Here is a 17,616-nt window from a genome sequence, read left to right as displayed (position 1 = left end):
TATTTCAAAGTGTCTGAAAATTGTTAATCTAGAAGCATTGACATAGAAGACATAGGATTGATTAAGTGGACGATCGTGGAACAATTTGGGCGAAGAATACTTTACATCGTGACAAATTAGAAATGAATGCAACTTGCAAGAGTCACGAAAAATATAAATCATTGGATATTAACGTTCTAATAAAGATTATTGTTTCAAGATTCCTACGAGATTTCTTCAAGTAAAAACACAAATCCACCAATCGAATCGACTCGTCGAAGACCCAATGCAAGTTCAAAATTGATTATTTCGAAATCTCGAAACTATGCACAAAATGCATAGAACTGCATAGAGATGCAGAGTAACGCGAAACTATCCATATACTCGTGTTTTAATTTCTCGAGTTTCACGAGAAGCTGTTTCCTCGAAATATAATTGTTGGACTTGCATCTCGTCGGTAATTATTTCTCCCTCGAGATGTCCTCTCCCTTTCCCGATCATTTTCTCGTAGCCATCGCTGCATGCGATTCCCTAGCTCGACAACGACTCCGCGTTCCTCCACCGCGCACAAAAGTTGGGCAAAGCGAGCACAGTCCTCGTTGTTCATTCAACAGGGTTTTCGACGCCACTGAACAGGATACGCGTCTAGCACGATATGCGTTACACTAGTACACGGTGCAAAACACCTGCCCCTCCGGGCGTTTTATTCTTGAAATTTGCAAAATGAACGCAATCCACGGGCGAGGTGTAACGCGGACTTTCAACCCGCTCTTGTCCTGAACTTGTCCGCCTGGCTCTCCGTGATTCGTGTTCAAATAGGATACACTACACGTGTACAGGATCCGAGCGAGTGTCGTCGTCCTTTCGGGAATGAATTTACCCAGGAAAAAGGAGCAGTAGGGAAGACAGCATGCCGGAAATCCGTGAGCGCAGAGCGCGAGGGAAATCGAAGATCGGGCACAACGACGCACAACACCGGAATATGTCCCTCGCTTTGTCACTTTTTTTATTTTTTTATTTTTTTCTTATTCTTGTTTTCTATTTCTTTTTTTTTTCTCTCTCTTCACCCCGCGATTTTTACGAGCAGACCTGCATCCGCAGACCATGAGGTGTAAAATTATTTGCGGTGTCGGAATCATTCCGAGAAACGGATCCTGAATTAAACATCCGCCATACGACACGGTGTATGCTCCACGGATTTCTATTGAATCGTAGATCAAAATCAAAAAACAGAAGACGAGGGAGAAACAAACGAAAAGTTAAATCGGTACGTGCCTCCCGTGGCAAGCGGGACCCTCTAATTTCTTCCCGGAAACCGAACGCGTGCTTGGGAGTGTCGCTTCTGCGAAACGGCAATCGGATTCAAGCACGTTTTCGACTCTTTGTCTAGTCTAAAGAAGACCACGTCTGGGGTACCTGCACGGCCATTTTCGTTTGTAAAGAGTCGCGAGCCAACCTGGGGATTCGACGCGTTCGTGGAGCGCAATGGTACGAAGAACCTGTGCATTTATGCTGAATAAAATAGTAACGTAATCGTAGTCATTTATGAAGTGTCTACATACTTTTTTCTAGTAGAACGAAGACCACGTCGAGGGTAACTGCTCGGCCATTTTGGGGAGCGACCGGCCATTTTTGTTTGTAAAGAATCGCGAGTCAACTCGTGGGTGCAATGGTACGGAAAACGTGTGCATTTATGCTAAATAAAATAGTAACGTAATTGTAGTCATTTGTAAAATATCTACATACTTTTGTCTGGTCCAACCAAGATAATATCGAGGGTAACTGCTCGGTCATTTTGGGAAACGATCAGCCATTTTCCTTCCTGGAAAATTGCAAGTGAGAGTATGGAAAACGTGCACGAAACTTGTGTAATACATGTGCATTTGTGCTTATTAAAGTAAGAATATTATTGTAGTAATTTATGAAATATTTATCTACATACTTTTCGTAGTCCAAGGAAGGTCACGTTCGGGGATACCTGCTCGTATAAATATAGTATTTTTATAGTACTGTTGTATCGATAAAAACATCTTCTTGGTTAATATTTAATATTTGTCCTTGAATTTACCTAAGATATTCCACGCTAAGCCGAGTGTCGTGCATAAATAAACCATCCTCTTATTCCTCGCTTCCTGTTTCTTAGATACACGAGGCAGGGAACAGCGCACGAGAAATAGAAGGCAGTGTTTCATAGATCTGACTCATTTCACTGGACAGACGTTTGAACGATTGCCAAGACAAAACAATAGAGTCCAGACAAAAAAATGCAGTGACAAAAGAAAATACATTAAGAGTATAAATCAGATATCGAAAGTACAACGTCCCGCGCAAACAACTTCATAATAGTTCTTTGGGTAAAAGTCTTTTCTCATGACATTGCTACAAGGACAGGTACGTTTTTAACACGTTTTTCTATTAAAAATTCGCGACACTGTATCGATAATCTGTAGACGGACGCGCGATAAATTGAGTTACACTTATCTTTTACTAAATCGGTGATAGACTAAACATTTATGGAGCGAGATCATCGGTCACAGATAAGCTGGCGACGGACAATATGGAAGGTCGGGCACGTGGTGCCCCCCCCCCCCCTCTTGTTTTGTTCTTTCCGGTGTGAACGATATGCCTGCACACGTGCGCGATATAAGAGCTTTTCTTAACCGTCTTCTTTTTAACAATTGTACCCGTGCAATATTAATAAGAAACACATTTGATGCAATAGCTTCACCCTAGTAATATACTTGCTTTGAGAAACAATTCTAATTAAATTTAAAACTTTAGAATTACCAACAGTGAAAGATTCCAGCAATAGTGGTAACTTCACTGTAGTAATATACTCGGTTTGAGAAACAATTTTAATTAAATTTAAAACTTTAGGATTACCAACAGCAAAAGATTCCAGCAATAGTGGTAACTTCACTTTAGTGATATACTCGCTTTGAGAAACAATTCCAATTACACTTAGAACTTTAGAATTACTAACAGCAGAAGATTCTAGCAATAGTGGTAACTTCACTTTAATGATATACTCGCTTTGAGAAACAATTCCAATTACACTTAGAACTTTAGAATTACCAACAGCAAAAGATTCCAGCACACGAAGTATCAAGGAGAAACGCATAAGTTCGAGCAGAATTCTAAAAAAAGAATCTAAAACTATTTTCCTCGATCTCTCGTATAAATTTTCCATCTCGTTTGCATCGTCTCGTCGCAGGGGTGTTCGAAAAGCACGGTTATGGAACGGAGCGAGTAAACCCACCGCAGAAACGATACGATTGTCTCACGTTTCGACAGTTCTCGCACGTGAGCAGACGGACGTGTCCGACTCGGTATGCCTCCTCGCAGCACGTGTAAGCCGACATCGCTTGATTTTTGATTCAGTGCGCGCGACTGTTCACGAAAACAGGAGCCACGGGCTTCTTCGTCTCCTGAGAACCGCGGCGTCGTCTGGCTTTCAGTGTTTCTCGACAATTGAGTAAACGATGGGGGTTGACAAACACAAATCGTCTACCTGTAACCAAACATCGATTAGAATTCACTCAAACGTCTCGACCGATCGGTTCGAGCGGGAGAACGATATGAGAATTATTATTTAAAAATAAAAAAAAACCTCTCCTCTCTTACCCTTTCGTTGGACGAGGTAGTTTTATATTCAGTTTTCATCATCTTCTTGAAAGCTTCATACGAATGCTGTCGAGGTTCCCTCGATGAATTATTCGGTTTTCAAGAACACGCTGCCATCATATTCATGGGCGGATAGGTATTAGGTATGTCGAATGAGTTTTGGGGAAACGATTCATGAGATTCGTTTGGGGACGCGCCTCATTTTAATGTTACAACTTGCCATTTTTTCTCTTTCTTGGCGTTCGTTGATCCATTGGTTTTAGGAAGGACGATAATTCTAAACCTTTTGACATTGAAGGTGATTCATTTCTTTCGTGGATTCTACGGCGAGATTGCAGAAAATCTTCGCTGAGAAGGTTACGGGGGACATTGAGGGAAAACGGTACCATTGGGCGAGTCTGTCTTTGTTAATCGTTGCTAGTACAGTTGCTGACTATTCGTTCGACGAAAGACACGCTCAAACCTCTCGATAACCGTTATTCCTATCGATTTTAATATTTGAAAGCTTCCTGCCATTGGCAGGTTTTCCGCTTCGTCATCGTAGATACCAATAACCGAATATTCATATCGATCGCTTACGTAGGAACCTTTCCGCTGCACTCATTACCATCCTGACCCAAATCGAGGCCCACGCCGAGTTGTTAATTAGCCACACGAAACGGTATCGTCCGGTTCCGCTCGAAAATCCTGGGACGAATGTGAAACACTTGGAATTATTATACGGTACTGGCGGAGTTTGACCTTGGCGCCATTATTTCCACGGCTCGACTTCAAAGTACATTGCCGACTTGAGAAAATCGTGGAAAAATAAATTACATTTCTTTCCACCGGACGCAAATTTCGACCGTTAGGAAATTTATTTTATCTATCGCTTCTCCTACACGAGAATACTGTGTAAAAAATTTCTATTGTCCTTGAGATATTTTTATAGATTCAAATTTTCACTATTAAGAATTATCCATTGCTTCCCCTTTAACCTACACTTTATTTAGAAAACATCGATTAAAATCTTTTCAAACGAAGCTTATTCAAAAATATTTCACATCCTTGCATCTCTGCGATATTTCAACTATTGAAAACTTTTCTCTATTACTTCTCCTCCGTACGAGCACTTCGTTCAGAAACAATTTTCGTTAAAACGTCTCCAAACGAAGCTTACTAAAAAAAAGTTCCATATCCGTTCGAACTCCAATTATTATTATTATCGTCGAGATCTAAGAGACGAGTGAGTTTCCAGGTTCGGCACATCCGGGAACCCGCGACGTGGTCACCGTGATCGCGGAAAAACGACAGAAAACGGCGAAACAAAGGGATTCCTGAAGACGAATGGCTCGAAAGACCGACGCAGAAACGGACGGCCACTGGCTTCCATTGTTATGGGACTTGCATCATCGTTTTGCATGCCCTCTGCCCGCGGAGATCCTCCACCGGATGACGTATGGCGATTCGCCAACTGTTTACGAGCTCCCGCCGATACCGAATCCATCGATAACCGTGGTCCCGAATTTACGAGCCACTTGGAACCGTACGACGTGGATTAGCGTACTGGCGAAATTATGCGAGAAAGTTGAGCCTTCGGGGGTAGGTCCACCTGGAACGATACTCATTTTCCTTTAATTAACTCCTTTGTTCCTTTCCACGCGAATTTCATTACTTTTGTATATGAAAATATTAATATAGAATCGCTTTATGGACAATATCGTGACGAATTTCGGTTAATTTACTTCTTTGTTCGTTTCGACGTGAATTCGATTACTTTTGTATATGAAAATATTAGTGTCGAATCTCTCTATGGACAATATCGCGACGAATTTCGTTTAATTTACTTCTTTGTTCGTTTCGACGCGAACTCGATTACTTTTATACCCGAGTGAATAAAAATATTAATATCGAATCGCTCTGTGGCAATATCGCGACGAATTTCGTTTAATTGGCTCCTTTGTTCGTTTCGAAGGGAATTTCATTACTTTTGTATATAAAAAAATTAATATCGAATCGCTCTATGGGGAATATAGCAAAGAATGGGAGTTTTCTTTGGTAACTTTGCCCATCGCTGATTATTGGCTATCGAAAATAACTATGACACACTGATTTTTCTAAGCGATATATGAGAGATCGTCACTTGGAAAAACAATTAAGCAATTGTTCACCAAGAACAGATGAATCGGTCGCTAATTCCCGAAAGTAAAATTCATGTCGTTATCTAAAATTCATGTCGATATTCTAAGCGATATATGAGAGATCGTCACTTGGAAAAACAATTAAGCAATTGTTCACCAAGAACAGATGAATCGGTCGCTAATTCCCGAAAGTAAAATTCATGTCGTTATCTAAAATTCATGTCGATATTCTAAGCGATATATGAAAGATTGTCACTTGGAAAAAGAATTAATCAATTGTTCACCAGGAACAGGTTAGTCGGTCGCTAATTACCGAAAGTAAAATTCCTGTCGTTATTGTTACCCGTGGTGATTGGTTCCTGGGATTCCGAGGAAGTTTAGCAGTATTGTTGCTACGCAAATGCGTATCGACGATCACGATTGTATCTAGGCAACTATAGGTCTGGTGATGGAGCGCGCGTTGTGAATTTTAACGCGGAACAATGGACTGATTTCTGCTCGTTCGCTTCGAGGAAGACGATCCGCGAAATAGGATCGTTTACGCGGTCGTCGAACCGGGCCTTGAATCCTCAAAATCGTTAAACGGAAAAAGACCATTACGCCTTTCGAATATTCGATCGAACCGTGATCTATCCTCAATGGTGAAATGTTCCAGATTTCTTCAAATTTCTTACCTGGAAAGATTACAAAATTTCTAAAATTCGAAGCGCAATAGATACTTAACAGGGAAAGGAACCAACTGATATCGAAAACGTACCCAGTGAAAAAATTGTTTCGACGATAAATAATCTTTCCATCCCCCTCAAAACTAAACAACACTCGTAGGAACATTTCATCGTTCAAACGTTTCGACCACAAATTCGAGCTTCCTTTGATCCAATAAAACGAAAAGTAAAGTGTTGAGTCAATCGAAACTGTTCAAAAGTAAAACGAACCTTTTCCATATGTTACGAATTTAAATCGCAAAGGGTTCTTCTCGTGAAAATTTCTATGTAAAACAGCAAGGGATTACCTTCTGTTTCATCGAGATTGAAAATCATTAAGAAACAACGCGATTGTTTCGACGTTCGCGGCCGAAACGTTCACGATGAAACGTTAAAGTCCACGTTGTTGAAAGTTTGCTTCCCTCGCGGTGGTACGGCAAGTTCCATTTTCCTCTCGCGAAAAGGTCGTTATGTTAATCCGCCGTGAGAAGCGGGCGGTCACCGTGAAAAAATGACGAGTCTTAAAGTTACGATGTAATTTACATTTTTGCGAACGATTCGCGAATCCAGCTGCATCCGACTGGAACGGCCGTTCGTTCTATCGTAGCTGGACGTGCTGCTTTGCGTCGCCTGGTCACGCTCGAAAATACGATATATGCGTGACTTGGAAAACGGTGCGTTTGGGAGTTGATTCATGAAATAATGAATTCATCGAGTATTCAACGGCTGGTAGCGGTATACCGGCCCGGACGATCGATGGGGATGAATTAATGCCAGAACGGGAATTAACCGGCCACGCTCTACAATATTTTGTCAATTTAATCGCGTTCAATCTTACCGACGTAATTAATCGCAAATATTGCTCATCGACGCGCCATGTGTCATAGTGATAGTACGGTATTGATAATTATATTCAACGAAGAATAGAGTCTTAACAAATATTTGTTATACGCTGTACAATATTTTGTAAATTTAATCGCGTTCAATCTTACCGACGTAATTAATCGCAAATATTGCTCATTAACGTGCCATGTGTCATAGTGATTGTACAGTATTGATAATTATGTTCAACGAAGAATAGAGTCTTAACAAATATTTGTTATACGCTGTACAATATTTTGTAAATTTAATCGCGTTCAATCTTACCGACGCAATTAATCGCAAATATTGCTCATCGACGCGCCATGTGTCATAGTGATAGTACGGTATTGATAATTATATTCAACGAAGAATAGAGTCTTAACAAATATTTGTTATACGCTGTACAATATTTTGTCAATTTAATCGCGTTCAATCTTACCGACGTAATTAATCGCAAATATTGCTCATTAACGTGCCATGTGTCATAGTGATTGTACAGTATTGATAATTATATTCAACGAAGAATAGAGTCTTAACAAATATTTGTTATACGCTGTACAATATTTTGTAAATTTAATCGCGTTCAATCTTACCGACGTAATTAATCGCAAATATTGCTCATCGACGCGCCATGTGTCATAATGGTAATACAGTATTGATAATTATATTCAACGAAGAATAGAGACTTAACAAATATTTGTTATACGCTGTACAATATTTTGTAAATTTAATCGCGTTCAATCTTACCGACGTAATTAATCGCAAATATTGCTCATCGACGCGCCATGTGTCATAATGGTAATACAGTATTGATAATTATATTCAACGAAGAATAGAGACTTAACAAATATTTGTTATACGCTGTACAATATTTTGTAAATTTAATCGCGTTCAATGTTACCGAAGTAATTAATCGCAAATATTGCTCATTAACGTGCCATGTGTCATAGTGATTGTACAGTATTGATAATTATGTTCAACGAAGAATAGAGACTTAACAAATATTTGTTATACGCTGTACAATATTTTGTCAATTTAATCGCGTTCAATGTTACCGACGTAATTAATCGCCAATATTGCTCATCGACGAGCCATGTGTCATAGTGATAGTACAGTATTGATAATTATATTCAACGAAGAATAGAGACTTAACAAATTCCCCGTTCCAATACCGATTGATCGCGTAAGGTATATAATTGCCGAGATACCCTGAATTTAGTTTTGAAATACGTACGATGAATGATAATCCTGATCAATCGCACAATGGACACAATCACTGGGATATTCTGAACTTAGCGATACACGAACAAACTGATGCAACTACTCCGATCGATCACACAGTGTCTACTGAAACCCTCTGAACTTTCATTTCTACCTAATAATAGTTCTACCTTCACCTATCCATCTTCATCTATTCAATATCAATTTCAATTCTTTCTATCGTGTCTCTAACGAACCTATCGTTAAAATATGTTCACGAGCAACATTCTCCACTCCTGTTTAAATTTATTCGGGCACAATGATTTGTCATTATCACGGATTAACGCAACAGATTCGATATTACCTCGTCCTCTTCGCGAAACTTGTATTCCTGTACCTCAAGGGTTTCTTTGTGTTAGTCGCTTGTAAAATAATGCTATATTTGTTATTTACAATGTATAATGTACAGAGTGTTCTCGGGTTAAATCGCCAAATTTTAGATACGAATTTAGGAGTCTAAAGTGAACAAATTTTTCCTCTCGAGGTATGCCCGAAAATACTTCCTTCGAGAGATACTTACTATTAAAATTAATAAGAATTTGGAATGGATAATATTGAAATACCTGTGTCTTCCAGAACGGTAATTTACTCAACCGAAGTGTTCAGCGAACTAAGAGTTATTCAGAACGAACGAAAGGCACTTTGCTCGCTAGTACAAACAACAACAAACTAATAATCGACTAGTAAAGTCGATTCCCAACTCTTATTAACCCCTCGCCTTGGAAAGACGTGCCACGCTTCTTAAAATACTTTAAAACATTGTATCTAAACAGTGCGACCATATACACTTTTTAAACACAATCTACTCAAAACATAAACAGAAATCATTACGAGTAAAAGCTCGCTTCGAACGAGTTAATCACGAGTTTCTATCAATCAATTCGAGTAGTAAATATCCCTCGAAGGAAACGTTCGCGAGTATACTTCCAGAAGAAAAATTTGTTTACTTCAAACTCCTAAATTCGTCTATCTAAAGTTCGACGATTTAACCGAGGAACACTCTGTATAAATTCGTACACTCGACGAATGACAAATTCGATATCACCGTTTCGTACCTGAATGCTACGATCCCCAGATAACAAACAACGTGTCCGAACTGAATCCCAAGACGACAACGTTCACCCGTGTATCGAACACCGAACGACCGTACGTCCGATCCTGACTAATCGCAGGTGAATCACGCGCAACTATGCCCGCGGTGTATAGTCGGATTATTTATGAATCGATAGCACGAGTGGCCGTCTATTTCTGTCGTGTCGAAGGTCCGTTGGTCGCGACGATTCGAAACGATCCACTGGACGCCTACGGTACGGTTAACGACGTCTGTTTGACGTAACCTCTTAATATTAATATTATGTCAGTCATACACGCTCGGACGTCTGCGCGTATGACTGGTCAGAGGCGACGATAATTCTTGGGGATGATCAAAAGTCCGTAAGAGTCCAATGGCGGTGGCCGTGGTGCTCGTGCTCTGAATTTCAAGCGAATTCAGACAGATCCGCCTTGACGTGTCACTGTCCCTACCTCCGCTCTGTCCTCTTCAGCTTCGAACCGCCGCGAAGAGCAACGGAATTACGATCGACCGCCTCCTCCTCCTCCGTCGCTCGTAGCCCTCTCCGCAGAAGCTGAAAGCTTCAGCAGCTCCTTTAACAGTATTTCTTCTCCGCTCGGGGTACATTATTCATTCCGCACCTCTTCTTGCTTGTCCTGTTTTTCTTGCTCGGCCGGACGACGCCGGACCTCGCCCCGGTTAAACGTATCGAGCGATTCGCGGTTTGATCGAGATTTAGGAGGACTTCTTTTCAACTATTTTCGAGTAGCGTGGAACGAGAGGGGGGATGTTGCGGGGTGTAGAACTTGAGTAGCTTTGAATTTTGTAAGAGTGTTTGAGTAGGGAAGAAATAGTCTTCTGAGTAGAATCGATCCCTGTGCAAGTCTAGAGTAGCTTTGAATTGTATAAGAGTATTTAAGAAAAAGAAATAATCTCCTGAGTAGAATCGATTCCTGTGCAAGTCTAGAATTTGAGTAGCTTTGCATTGTATAAGAGTATTTAAGAGAAAATAAATAGTCTTCTGAGTAGAATCGATCCCTGTGCAAGTCTAGAATTTGAGTAGCTTTGCATTGTATAAGAGTATTTAAGAGAAAATAAATAGTCTTCTGAGTAGAATCGATCCCTGTGCAAGTCTAGAGTAGCTTTGAATTGTATAAGAGTATTTAAGAAAGGAAGAAATAGTCTTCTGAGTAGAATCGATCCCTGTGCAAGTCTAGAGCAGCTTTGAATTCTATAAGAGTATTTGAGAAAAAAGAAATAGTCTTCTGAGTAGAATCGATTCCTGTGCAAGTCTAGAGTAGCTTTGAATTGTGTAAGAGTATTTAAGAAAAGAAGAAATAGTCTTCTGAGTAGAATTGATCCTTGTGTAAGTACTTCAAAAAACGAGAGTAGTGAAGACTTTCGCTTCCAAGTAGAATTTAATCGTGTAAGGGTACCTGAAAAAATGAAAACAGTAGAGTTTGAATCTACCAAGTACAACTGCACCCTGGTAAAGTGATTTTATACGCTTTAGAGGTACCCTACTTCCAGCTTACTCTTACTGTAAAATTCTAGAGAGAATTCAAAGATCCCTAGAGACGACTACCCTTTGAATTAGAGACGAAAGCGAAGATCAGTGAAAGAGAATCTTTCAGAGGCACTGAAATGGTGAAACGCGGGCGTTAGGTTCGTGGAAGAAGCTGATCACGGAATGGGAAAGATTCGCGGAGCGCGAAGAGAAGGTATCGAAATTCTGGAAACGTGAATTCCCGTGAAAGTACGGCCACGGTCGAAGGAATCAGCGGAAAGCGTCGTCCTGGCTCGTTCCTTGGATCGCGCGTATTTATAGAACGATGGAAAATGTATGAACCTCTCTTATTCTAGCGTTAGATTCTCATATCAGGCAACGATCTCTGTGATTCACGATCAACGTCGCCGAGGAAAGAAAAACTGACAACATCGATTGTATGCATCGTCCATCAAATTCTAGAAACATTGGCTGTGTATTTCCTGTCGAGTGAAGATCTCAATCGATGCTATCTGTAAGCTTCTTCGATGAATGGAAACAAGGTGCGATTATTTTTAGCCAGGGTGCGTTTACCTCAAATTGGGTCTTCGATGCAAATGCTTTGGACGTAAGTTTGCCTTTAACAGGACAGAAAGAACGCTCTCGCTAATTCTCTTATCATTGACTCTCGTTAGATCCAACTGATTACCCGTCCAAGTGGTGTTCCACACTGTGTCCTAACCTAAACCTTCCCAGCCTCGATAATACTTCAATAGTGTCGTGAATTAAATATCGTTGTTACGGTCGATTCGTACGAGATCTGTCCTACCCCAAACTCTGGACTCCGCTACCACGGTCATCCTGCCTGTATCGCGACCTTTATCAAAGAGGACTCCTCTGGTCTGATCCGTTACGATCCATGTGCTCGAACATGTCCTCTTCGATGACAACCAGCACGTTGTGTAACTCGATCGGCCGAATTCGGACGATCGACGGGGCCCGCAATTAATGCATTCGATTCAACACGGCCGATCACGAATGAGGATCACGTATCGTTGAACGATGCGCACGTTTGCGTTACGACGATCCTGTTGGGTACGAGGCAACCACCTGACAAGCCATGGTGGGGGATCCAGAGGATCCCGTATCCCCGTTCCGCGCGTGGATCCAACCGATCCCATCCCATGCCCTGCGTGTCCGTCGTTCCCATCCCCCGCGTGGCCCTAGCTTCTGGTATAAAAGCAATCGCGGATTCGAGAATAGCAGCATCGTGCAAAAAGTTCGCGGACCAGGTAGACCTTGGGTGGTAGTGCTTGGATATCACACGAGTCTCGAACGGCTTCCGGGGAAACAGTGTCCTGAAACAGAGAAATCGACGTTGGAGGATCGGTTTCTCAAAGTTCCATTTCGTACCGATCGGTGTCGAATCCGTCTTCGAGGATGGCGCAGTGGATGAGCTTCGTCCTCCTGGTCGTCGCGGCGACCATCGCGGTGACGGAGTCCAGGGCTATCGCCGCCGAACCCAGTAAGTATGTTTGCCGATCACGGGGACGAGGAAACTGTCGAAAAGTTAAAAGTTACTTTCCATACGGTTATCGACGGATAAATGGGACTTACGGGAGTTGTATTTACGACAGAAGAGCTGATCAGGCCAGTGGGGAATGATCTTTCGAGTATCGTAGATCAATGTTCCAAATGACAGCTCGTCTGATTAGAGAGTAGACCTTAGAGAGGTGTTTGCCCCTCGAAGGCGATCCAATACTACCCAAAGACCTAACCCAGTGTTTACAAGGACACTCTTTTGTAGTTTACTCCTATAAGTTTACTAGATCTGTAACAATTTTGTCAAAAGTTACCCAACAAGTGGTCTTCGTGGACAAGAGATCTCTTTACATTCATCTGGACAGTTTCAGTGATGCTGGATCCCTACGGCAACCCCATAGTCTTTCTACGAGAGAAGAGGACAGCCGTCCACCCTTATCCAAATAGAGCGATGATGTTCACCGGCTACTACAGGCCAGTGCGACGCTCGAGTCACGGTGGCAGCCAGGCGACAGGCGTCTTCGCCCAAGGCAACGCCGTGAGTGGTGAGGCCGCATTTTTCGGCGGCATGCAGACACCTCATTTGAAGAACGGCCCGGAACCGATCGAGGAACAGGAAGTCTCCAGCGCGGAGGCCCAAGCTGCCCCCGCGCCCGAAGAATCCTACAACCAAGACGACCAGCCTCCAGCCCCGCAGGAGGAGGGATACCAGCCCGATGGACCTCATCGTCAGGATGGACATTATCCGCAGGAAGAGCCTCATTATCCCCAAGACGAACAGCAACACGGAGAAGAGGATCAGAATCATCACAAGCAGGCCAGTTTGCCTCCTCAGGTATCGGTAGAATTCTTTCGAGTCTACAATAGAATAATATAACAAGTATATTAAATTGACAAATATTCGGAGAGTCCCTCGAGTAATTGAGAAAAGAAATCTTCTCGAAAAGATGTTTTCGACCATGGTGCGTCTTCTTTAAAAATGCAGAACAATTTTCGAACGCTTACGATTTCTGGAAAATTTCATCGACCTTGTACACTTTCGCTCCAAAAAGAGGTACCTAGTTTCTAGAATCACTGTGTATACAAATAGCGTTAAATGGTTACTCACACGGTTAGCTAGACTCGGGAGTTTGAAAACTATGCTCGTCATCCTTCCGTTCGCTACAACTCGACCAGGTGGTTCCTCTCCGGGATGTTTCGCGAAAAATTGAAATTTATGTTCGCACCAGGAGCAACCAGAACAAGATCCAGTCCCAGTGTTCACCACCGAAGCGACTCCCTTGACACCGGCCGAGGAACCAGTCTATCCTAGCGCCGAGACGCCGGCCAATCGTCCAAAGGTAAATCGTGGAAAGAAGACCAAGAAGACTCCGGTGGTGGTCGACGACGACGACGAGGAGGACGAGGAGGACGACGACGAACCATCGGTTCCGTTCGTGCCCTTCAAGGGCAACCGTCGCCGACAGAACTACCCCAACCTGAACAACTACTTCCCGATGGTGTTCAGCTTCCCCGGGGTGTCCACGAGAGCTGGTTCATCGGGATCCCCACCTGGTGCTGTCACCGCGATCGCTAACAGCTATTCCACCGGAAAGGGGGGCGTTGCCAGTTCAGTGGCGACCGCTTACGGGGGATCACCCAATGGGTAAGTTGGAACCGAATTCGAGGGAACGAACCATAGACACACGGTTCTCGTGACGACGATGGCTCTATCGGTAGAGGAAAATTAGGTATTTTAATCGCGGCGGAGGATAGACCGTGACATCATCGATTGATCGTTAGTCTCGTCTAGCTTCTACGGAAATGTACAGTTAATTCGAACTTCTCCGCAAACAGTCAACTCGGGTAGAGTTGAACGACGCTATCCAACGGTTCTACAACCGAGAATACAACGCTCGAATTGATTAGTGATTAAATTAATCGCGCGAGACAGCTTTGTTGATTCTGTCTGGATTTTTTCACGGACGTAGTCCATTTTAACTGCTCTAGAAATACAGTTAACCTACATAAAGTTCAATGCTAGTTAACGGTTCTAGAATCGAGAAATATACAGTTTCAATTGATTGGAGACTCACGTAGGATGACTTTGTCGCTTTGCAAGATATCACTGCACGATGATGTTCTTCTACACTTGGTTCGTTCTCCCGAATAATCCGGAAAAGATATATACAGGGTCTGGAGCACTGTAGTTTTGAATCTACTATGCAACGAGAATCTCTTACTCGTCTTCGAAATGTCTCTATTCAAGGTTCCGACACTTTCGAGTATTTCAATCGACATTTCGATCAACTCTGTTTTACAAAATCAGACACAGTGACACACGCACACACGCACACACGCATATACAAACACTTGGCTCGATTACGAGTTCTAATTCAGCGGAAAATTTCTCCAGGAAAAAGCGACGTCCACAGACGTCCGAGGAATAAAAGCTCCATGTTGATCGGGCCTACGACCAGATCGACGAGCCGTCCACTATTCGATACCGTTAAGATCCATATTCCACGCGACATTAACACACAGCCTGGACGGAGATTCCAGGGACGTTTCGATCATCGAGCGATCGACACCGATCCCGTGAAGAAACGAGAGTGGACGTCCTCGGATTCGACTCTCGTCCCACGAGCCAATTCTCGATCCCGCCAATGTCGTTTCCCGGAAAAGAAAAAAAAAAAAGAAAAAATAATATCATTCGCGATATACGTTTGTTCGTAAATTTTAAAAAAAAAGCATAAGAAAAGAATAAGGAAATTCTCCCCCCGATGGTCGTTCTCTGTTCACGCTTCAATTGGCCATTCTGTAATTTATATTTCCAATTAGCCACGTAAGACACCTATTAATTTAAGACGTTAAGATTAAATTCACGGCGACGCGCAGTATCGAAACGCGTCGTATCGGGAGATTGCAATAGGGTTCGCATGATCGTCCGTCACCGCCGTACACTGTAGGCGAACGAGAGAATTGATCAGAGTCGGTTACACCCCGTACTGTAGTTCGTAGACTAGGTAAGCGATTACGAATTTATGAATAGTTTATGAATATAGTAAAGAAGACGACATCTCGTAATTACGATATGCAAATCGTGCTCGTTGAATTATCTAAGGGATCGCGCTTCCTTCTCGAGATCCCCCTCTCCTACGATTGGTTGTAACGCAACGGATGTTGGAAACTTGTAAACGATGATCGAACATCGCGTAAGAACTGCGGAATATTGTTACTTCTAGGGAATAAAATTATTTTAAAATAGACTCGAGGCTCGAGTATAATTGTTTCTCATAATTCCCCGTTCGCGTGAAAATTTTCCTCTTTCGCTACCTGCCCTCGCTTTAAGCTCTTTTCGATACCGGAGTTAACTCGTAGACTTCGTCGCGTCGGAGAGTTTCTATACAATTACGAATAGAAGGATTAAATATAGAATACGGTAGAACGTGGCAGCGAGTTTTCGAAAATCGAAGAGACATTTTCGGAAAGAAAAGAAACTACCTGTTCTACGAATTTACGAGCTCGAGGATTTTGTGAACTTAACCGAACTCGTTACGAAGGTCTTCAAACATTGATCTAAGCGATAGTACCTGAGAACGAACGAGGGTCATTAAGCGTTACCAGTTTCGAAGGTTTAATTACTTCCTAGAAACCTGCATTAGACGGTATGACCACGTTGATTTACTTTCCTACGGATGACCATCATTTCGTGAAACGAGTTCCATAGAAATACCTCTGAGCGCGTTCCGTCGTTTGCGTAAGTATTACCGCGAAAGTCACGGTGAATTTTCAATTTGTACATTGTTCACGGATTTCGAGAAATCGTTGAACGATTAAAAATAAAGTAACGACGATGTCACCGCTGAAGTGTGCTTGAAAGCAGAACGCTTCGATTATCATAACGTACCTTTCGTTCACTTCGATGCGACCAGACTCGATCCCGATGTATTCGAATACACTGTGACTTCTAGCCGAGGCAATTTTCTCGAGTCGCTAGATCTTTTAAAATTAAGTAGCGTCTCGTTCGAGAGCTGGACAAAAAGTTCGAATAGGTTCGATAAACTAACGAGTTAGAATCTACACGGAAATTATTGCGAGGCTTTTAGAAACCTTGAAGTTATGTATAAAAGGCAATCACTCACCTTCGAGTTCCGACAGAAAAATATATTCGTATGATTCATCGGTCGAGGTAACTGCCACCGATCGTGGAATCTTTCTATTTCATGGTTTCGAAATTCCCTGGCGCGATTGTTATTGGCCCGTTAGCATTGAAACGTCGAAAACTCGCGAAAAAAAATTATCTGTCCACCCACCTGCTAGTCACATTTAGTTAAACTATTCTCGCGAATCTTCGAGGAGCACATATTTTCCGCGTCATTGTTTTGAACGCTGACGCTTCCTCCGATTAATAATTCATTTCGTCCTATTAATATGCAATTAATACGCCATTTTCTTCTTCTATTCCCCGTTCGACAATTTATATTCAATTGTCGGTATAGAAGCGCTTTGTTTTCCAGAAATCATTACGAAGAAACATCATTTGAATTGTAATGTATCTTACGAGTCTGAAAGTATCGAAAGGAGCTACAAAGAATGCTCCTGGAGCGACTCGATCATTTTCACGATGCAAAAATCTGATCGACAGAGAGGATCGCCTTTTTAACAAATTCTGATCACTTCGTTTTCCATAAATCGTTATAGAAGAACACTGGTTGAATTAAATAATGAATACGAGTGTTTGAAGATAATGGAAAAAGCTATAAAGAATGCTCCAGAGTGATTTATTCTCGCGATAATAATGCTATTAATTGTTTACGCGATGTTAAGTCTTGGCCAATAGCGAAGGTAACCTTTCCAAAAAATTCTGATCAATAAATCTGAATTTTATTCAGTGGCATTCTTTTCGAGTCAATATATTTTAAATTATACAAAAAAAGAAAAGAAAAACAAAGAAACTCGAGAGTACTGTCCTTCTGGTACTGTGAATTAAATGTCGGCCTCAAAAGT

The 17,616-nt window shown here is 42.0% G+C and overlaps 1 protein-coding gene and 2 long non-coding RNA genes across 4 annotated transcripts; 1 reads left to right on the top strand and 2 right to left on the bottom strand.

The window, feature by feature from the left end:
• Positions 1–1,741: 1,741 nt before the first annotated feature.
• LOC143149725 (uncharacterized) lies at positions 1,742–2,741 on the bottom strand. Its single transcript, XR_012992855.1, has 3 exons — positions 2,048–2,741; positions 1,922–1,957; positions 1,742–1,801 (listed from the first exon to the last, which is right to left on the bottom strand). It is a non-coding gene; the product is annotated as an uncharacterized LOC143149725 (long non-coding RNA).
• Positions 2,742–2,981: 240 nt separating this feature from the next.
• LOC143149373 (uncharacterized) lies at positions 2,982–12,494 on the bottom strand. Of its 2 annotated transcripts, none has more exons than XR_012992761.1 (3): positions 11,888–12,494; positions 3,604–5,194; positions 2,982–3,490 (listed from the first exon to the last, which is right to left on the bottom strand). It is a non-coding gene; the product is annotated as an uncharacterized LOC143149373 (long non-coding RNA). The 2 variants fall into 2 exon arrangements; XR_012992762.1 differs by lacking the exon at positions 11,888–12,494 and adding an exon at positions 9,604–11,791.
• LOC143149371 (uncharacterized) lies at positions 12,365–15,860 on the top strand. The gene is made up of 4 exons (XM_076316689.1): positions 12,365–12,610; positions 12,993–13,462; positions 13,857–14,272; positions 15,023–15,860. The coding sequence occupies exons 1-4, from the start codon at positions 12,526–12,528 to the stop codon at positions 15,054–15,056; spliced, it is 1,005 nt and encodes a 334-aa protein (XP_076172804.1). The 5' UTR covers positions 12,365–12,525; the 3' UTR covers positions 15,057–15,860.
• Positions 15,861–17,616: the final 1,756 nt, after the last annotated feature.

The sequence above is a fragment of the Ptiloglossa arizonensis genome, chromosome 7 (genome assembly GCF_051014685.1).
Source record: "Ptiloglossa arizonensis isolate GNS036 chromosome 7, iyPtiAriz1_principal, whole genome shotgun sequence".
In the NCBI taxonomy this organism is placed as follows: Eukaryota; Metazoa; Arthropoda; class Insecta; order Hymenoptera; family Colletidae; genus Ptiloglossa; species Ptiloglossa arizonensis.
The sequence above is the reverse complement of the archived record's forward strand: the minus strand, read 5'-3'. Positions and strand labels throughout refer to the sequence as shown.

What these genes read in the sequence shown, in the direction of transcription:
- LOC143149371 (XM_076316689.1), top strand. Translation starts at nt 12,526, where the DNA reads ATGGCGCAGTGGATGAGCTTCGTCCTCCTGGTCGTCGCGGCGACCATC. An exon ending in GGCTATCGCCGCCGAACCCA is followed by an intron (nt 12,611 to 12,992) that starts GTAAGTATGTTT and finishes TCATCTGGACAG; the next exon opens with TTTCAGTGATGCTGGATCCC. An exon ending in AGGCCAGTTTGCCTCCTCAG is followed by an intron (nt 13,463 to 13,856) that starts GTATCGGTAGAA and finishes TGTTCGCACCAG; the next exon opens with GAGCAACCAGAACAAGATCC.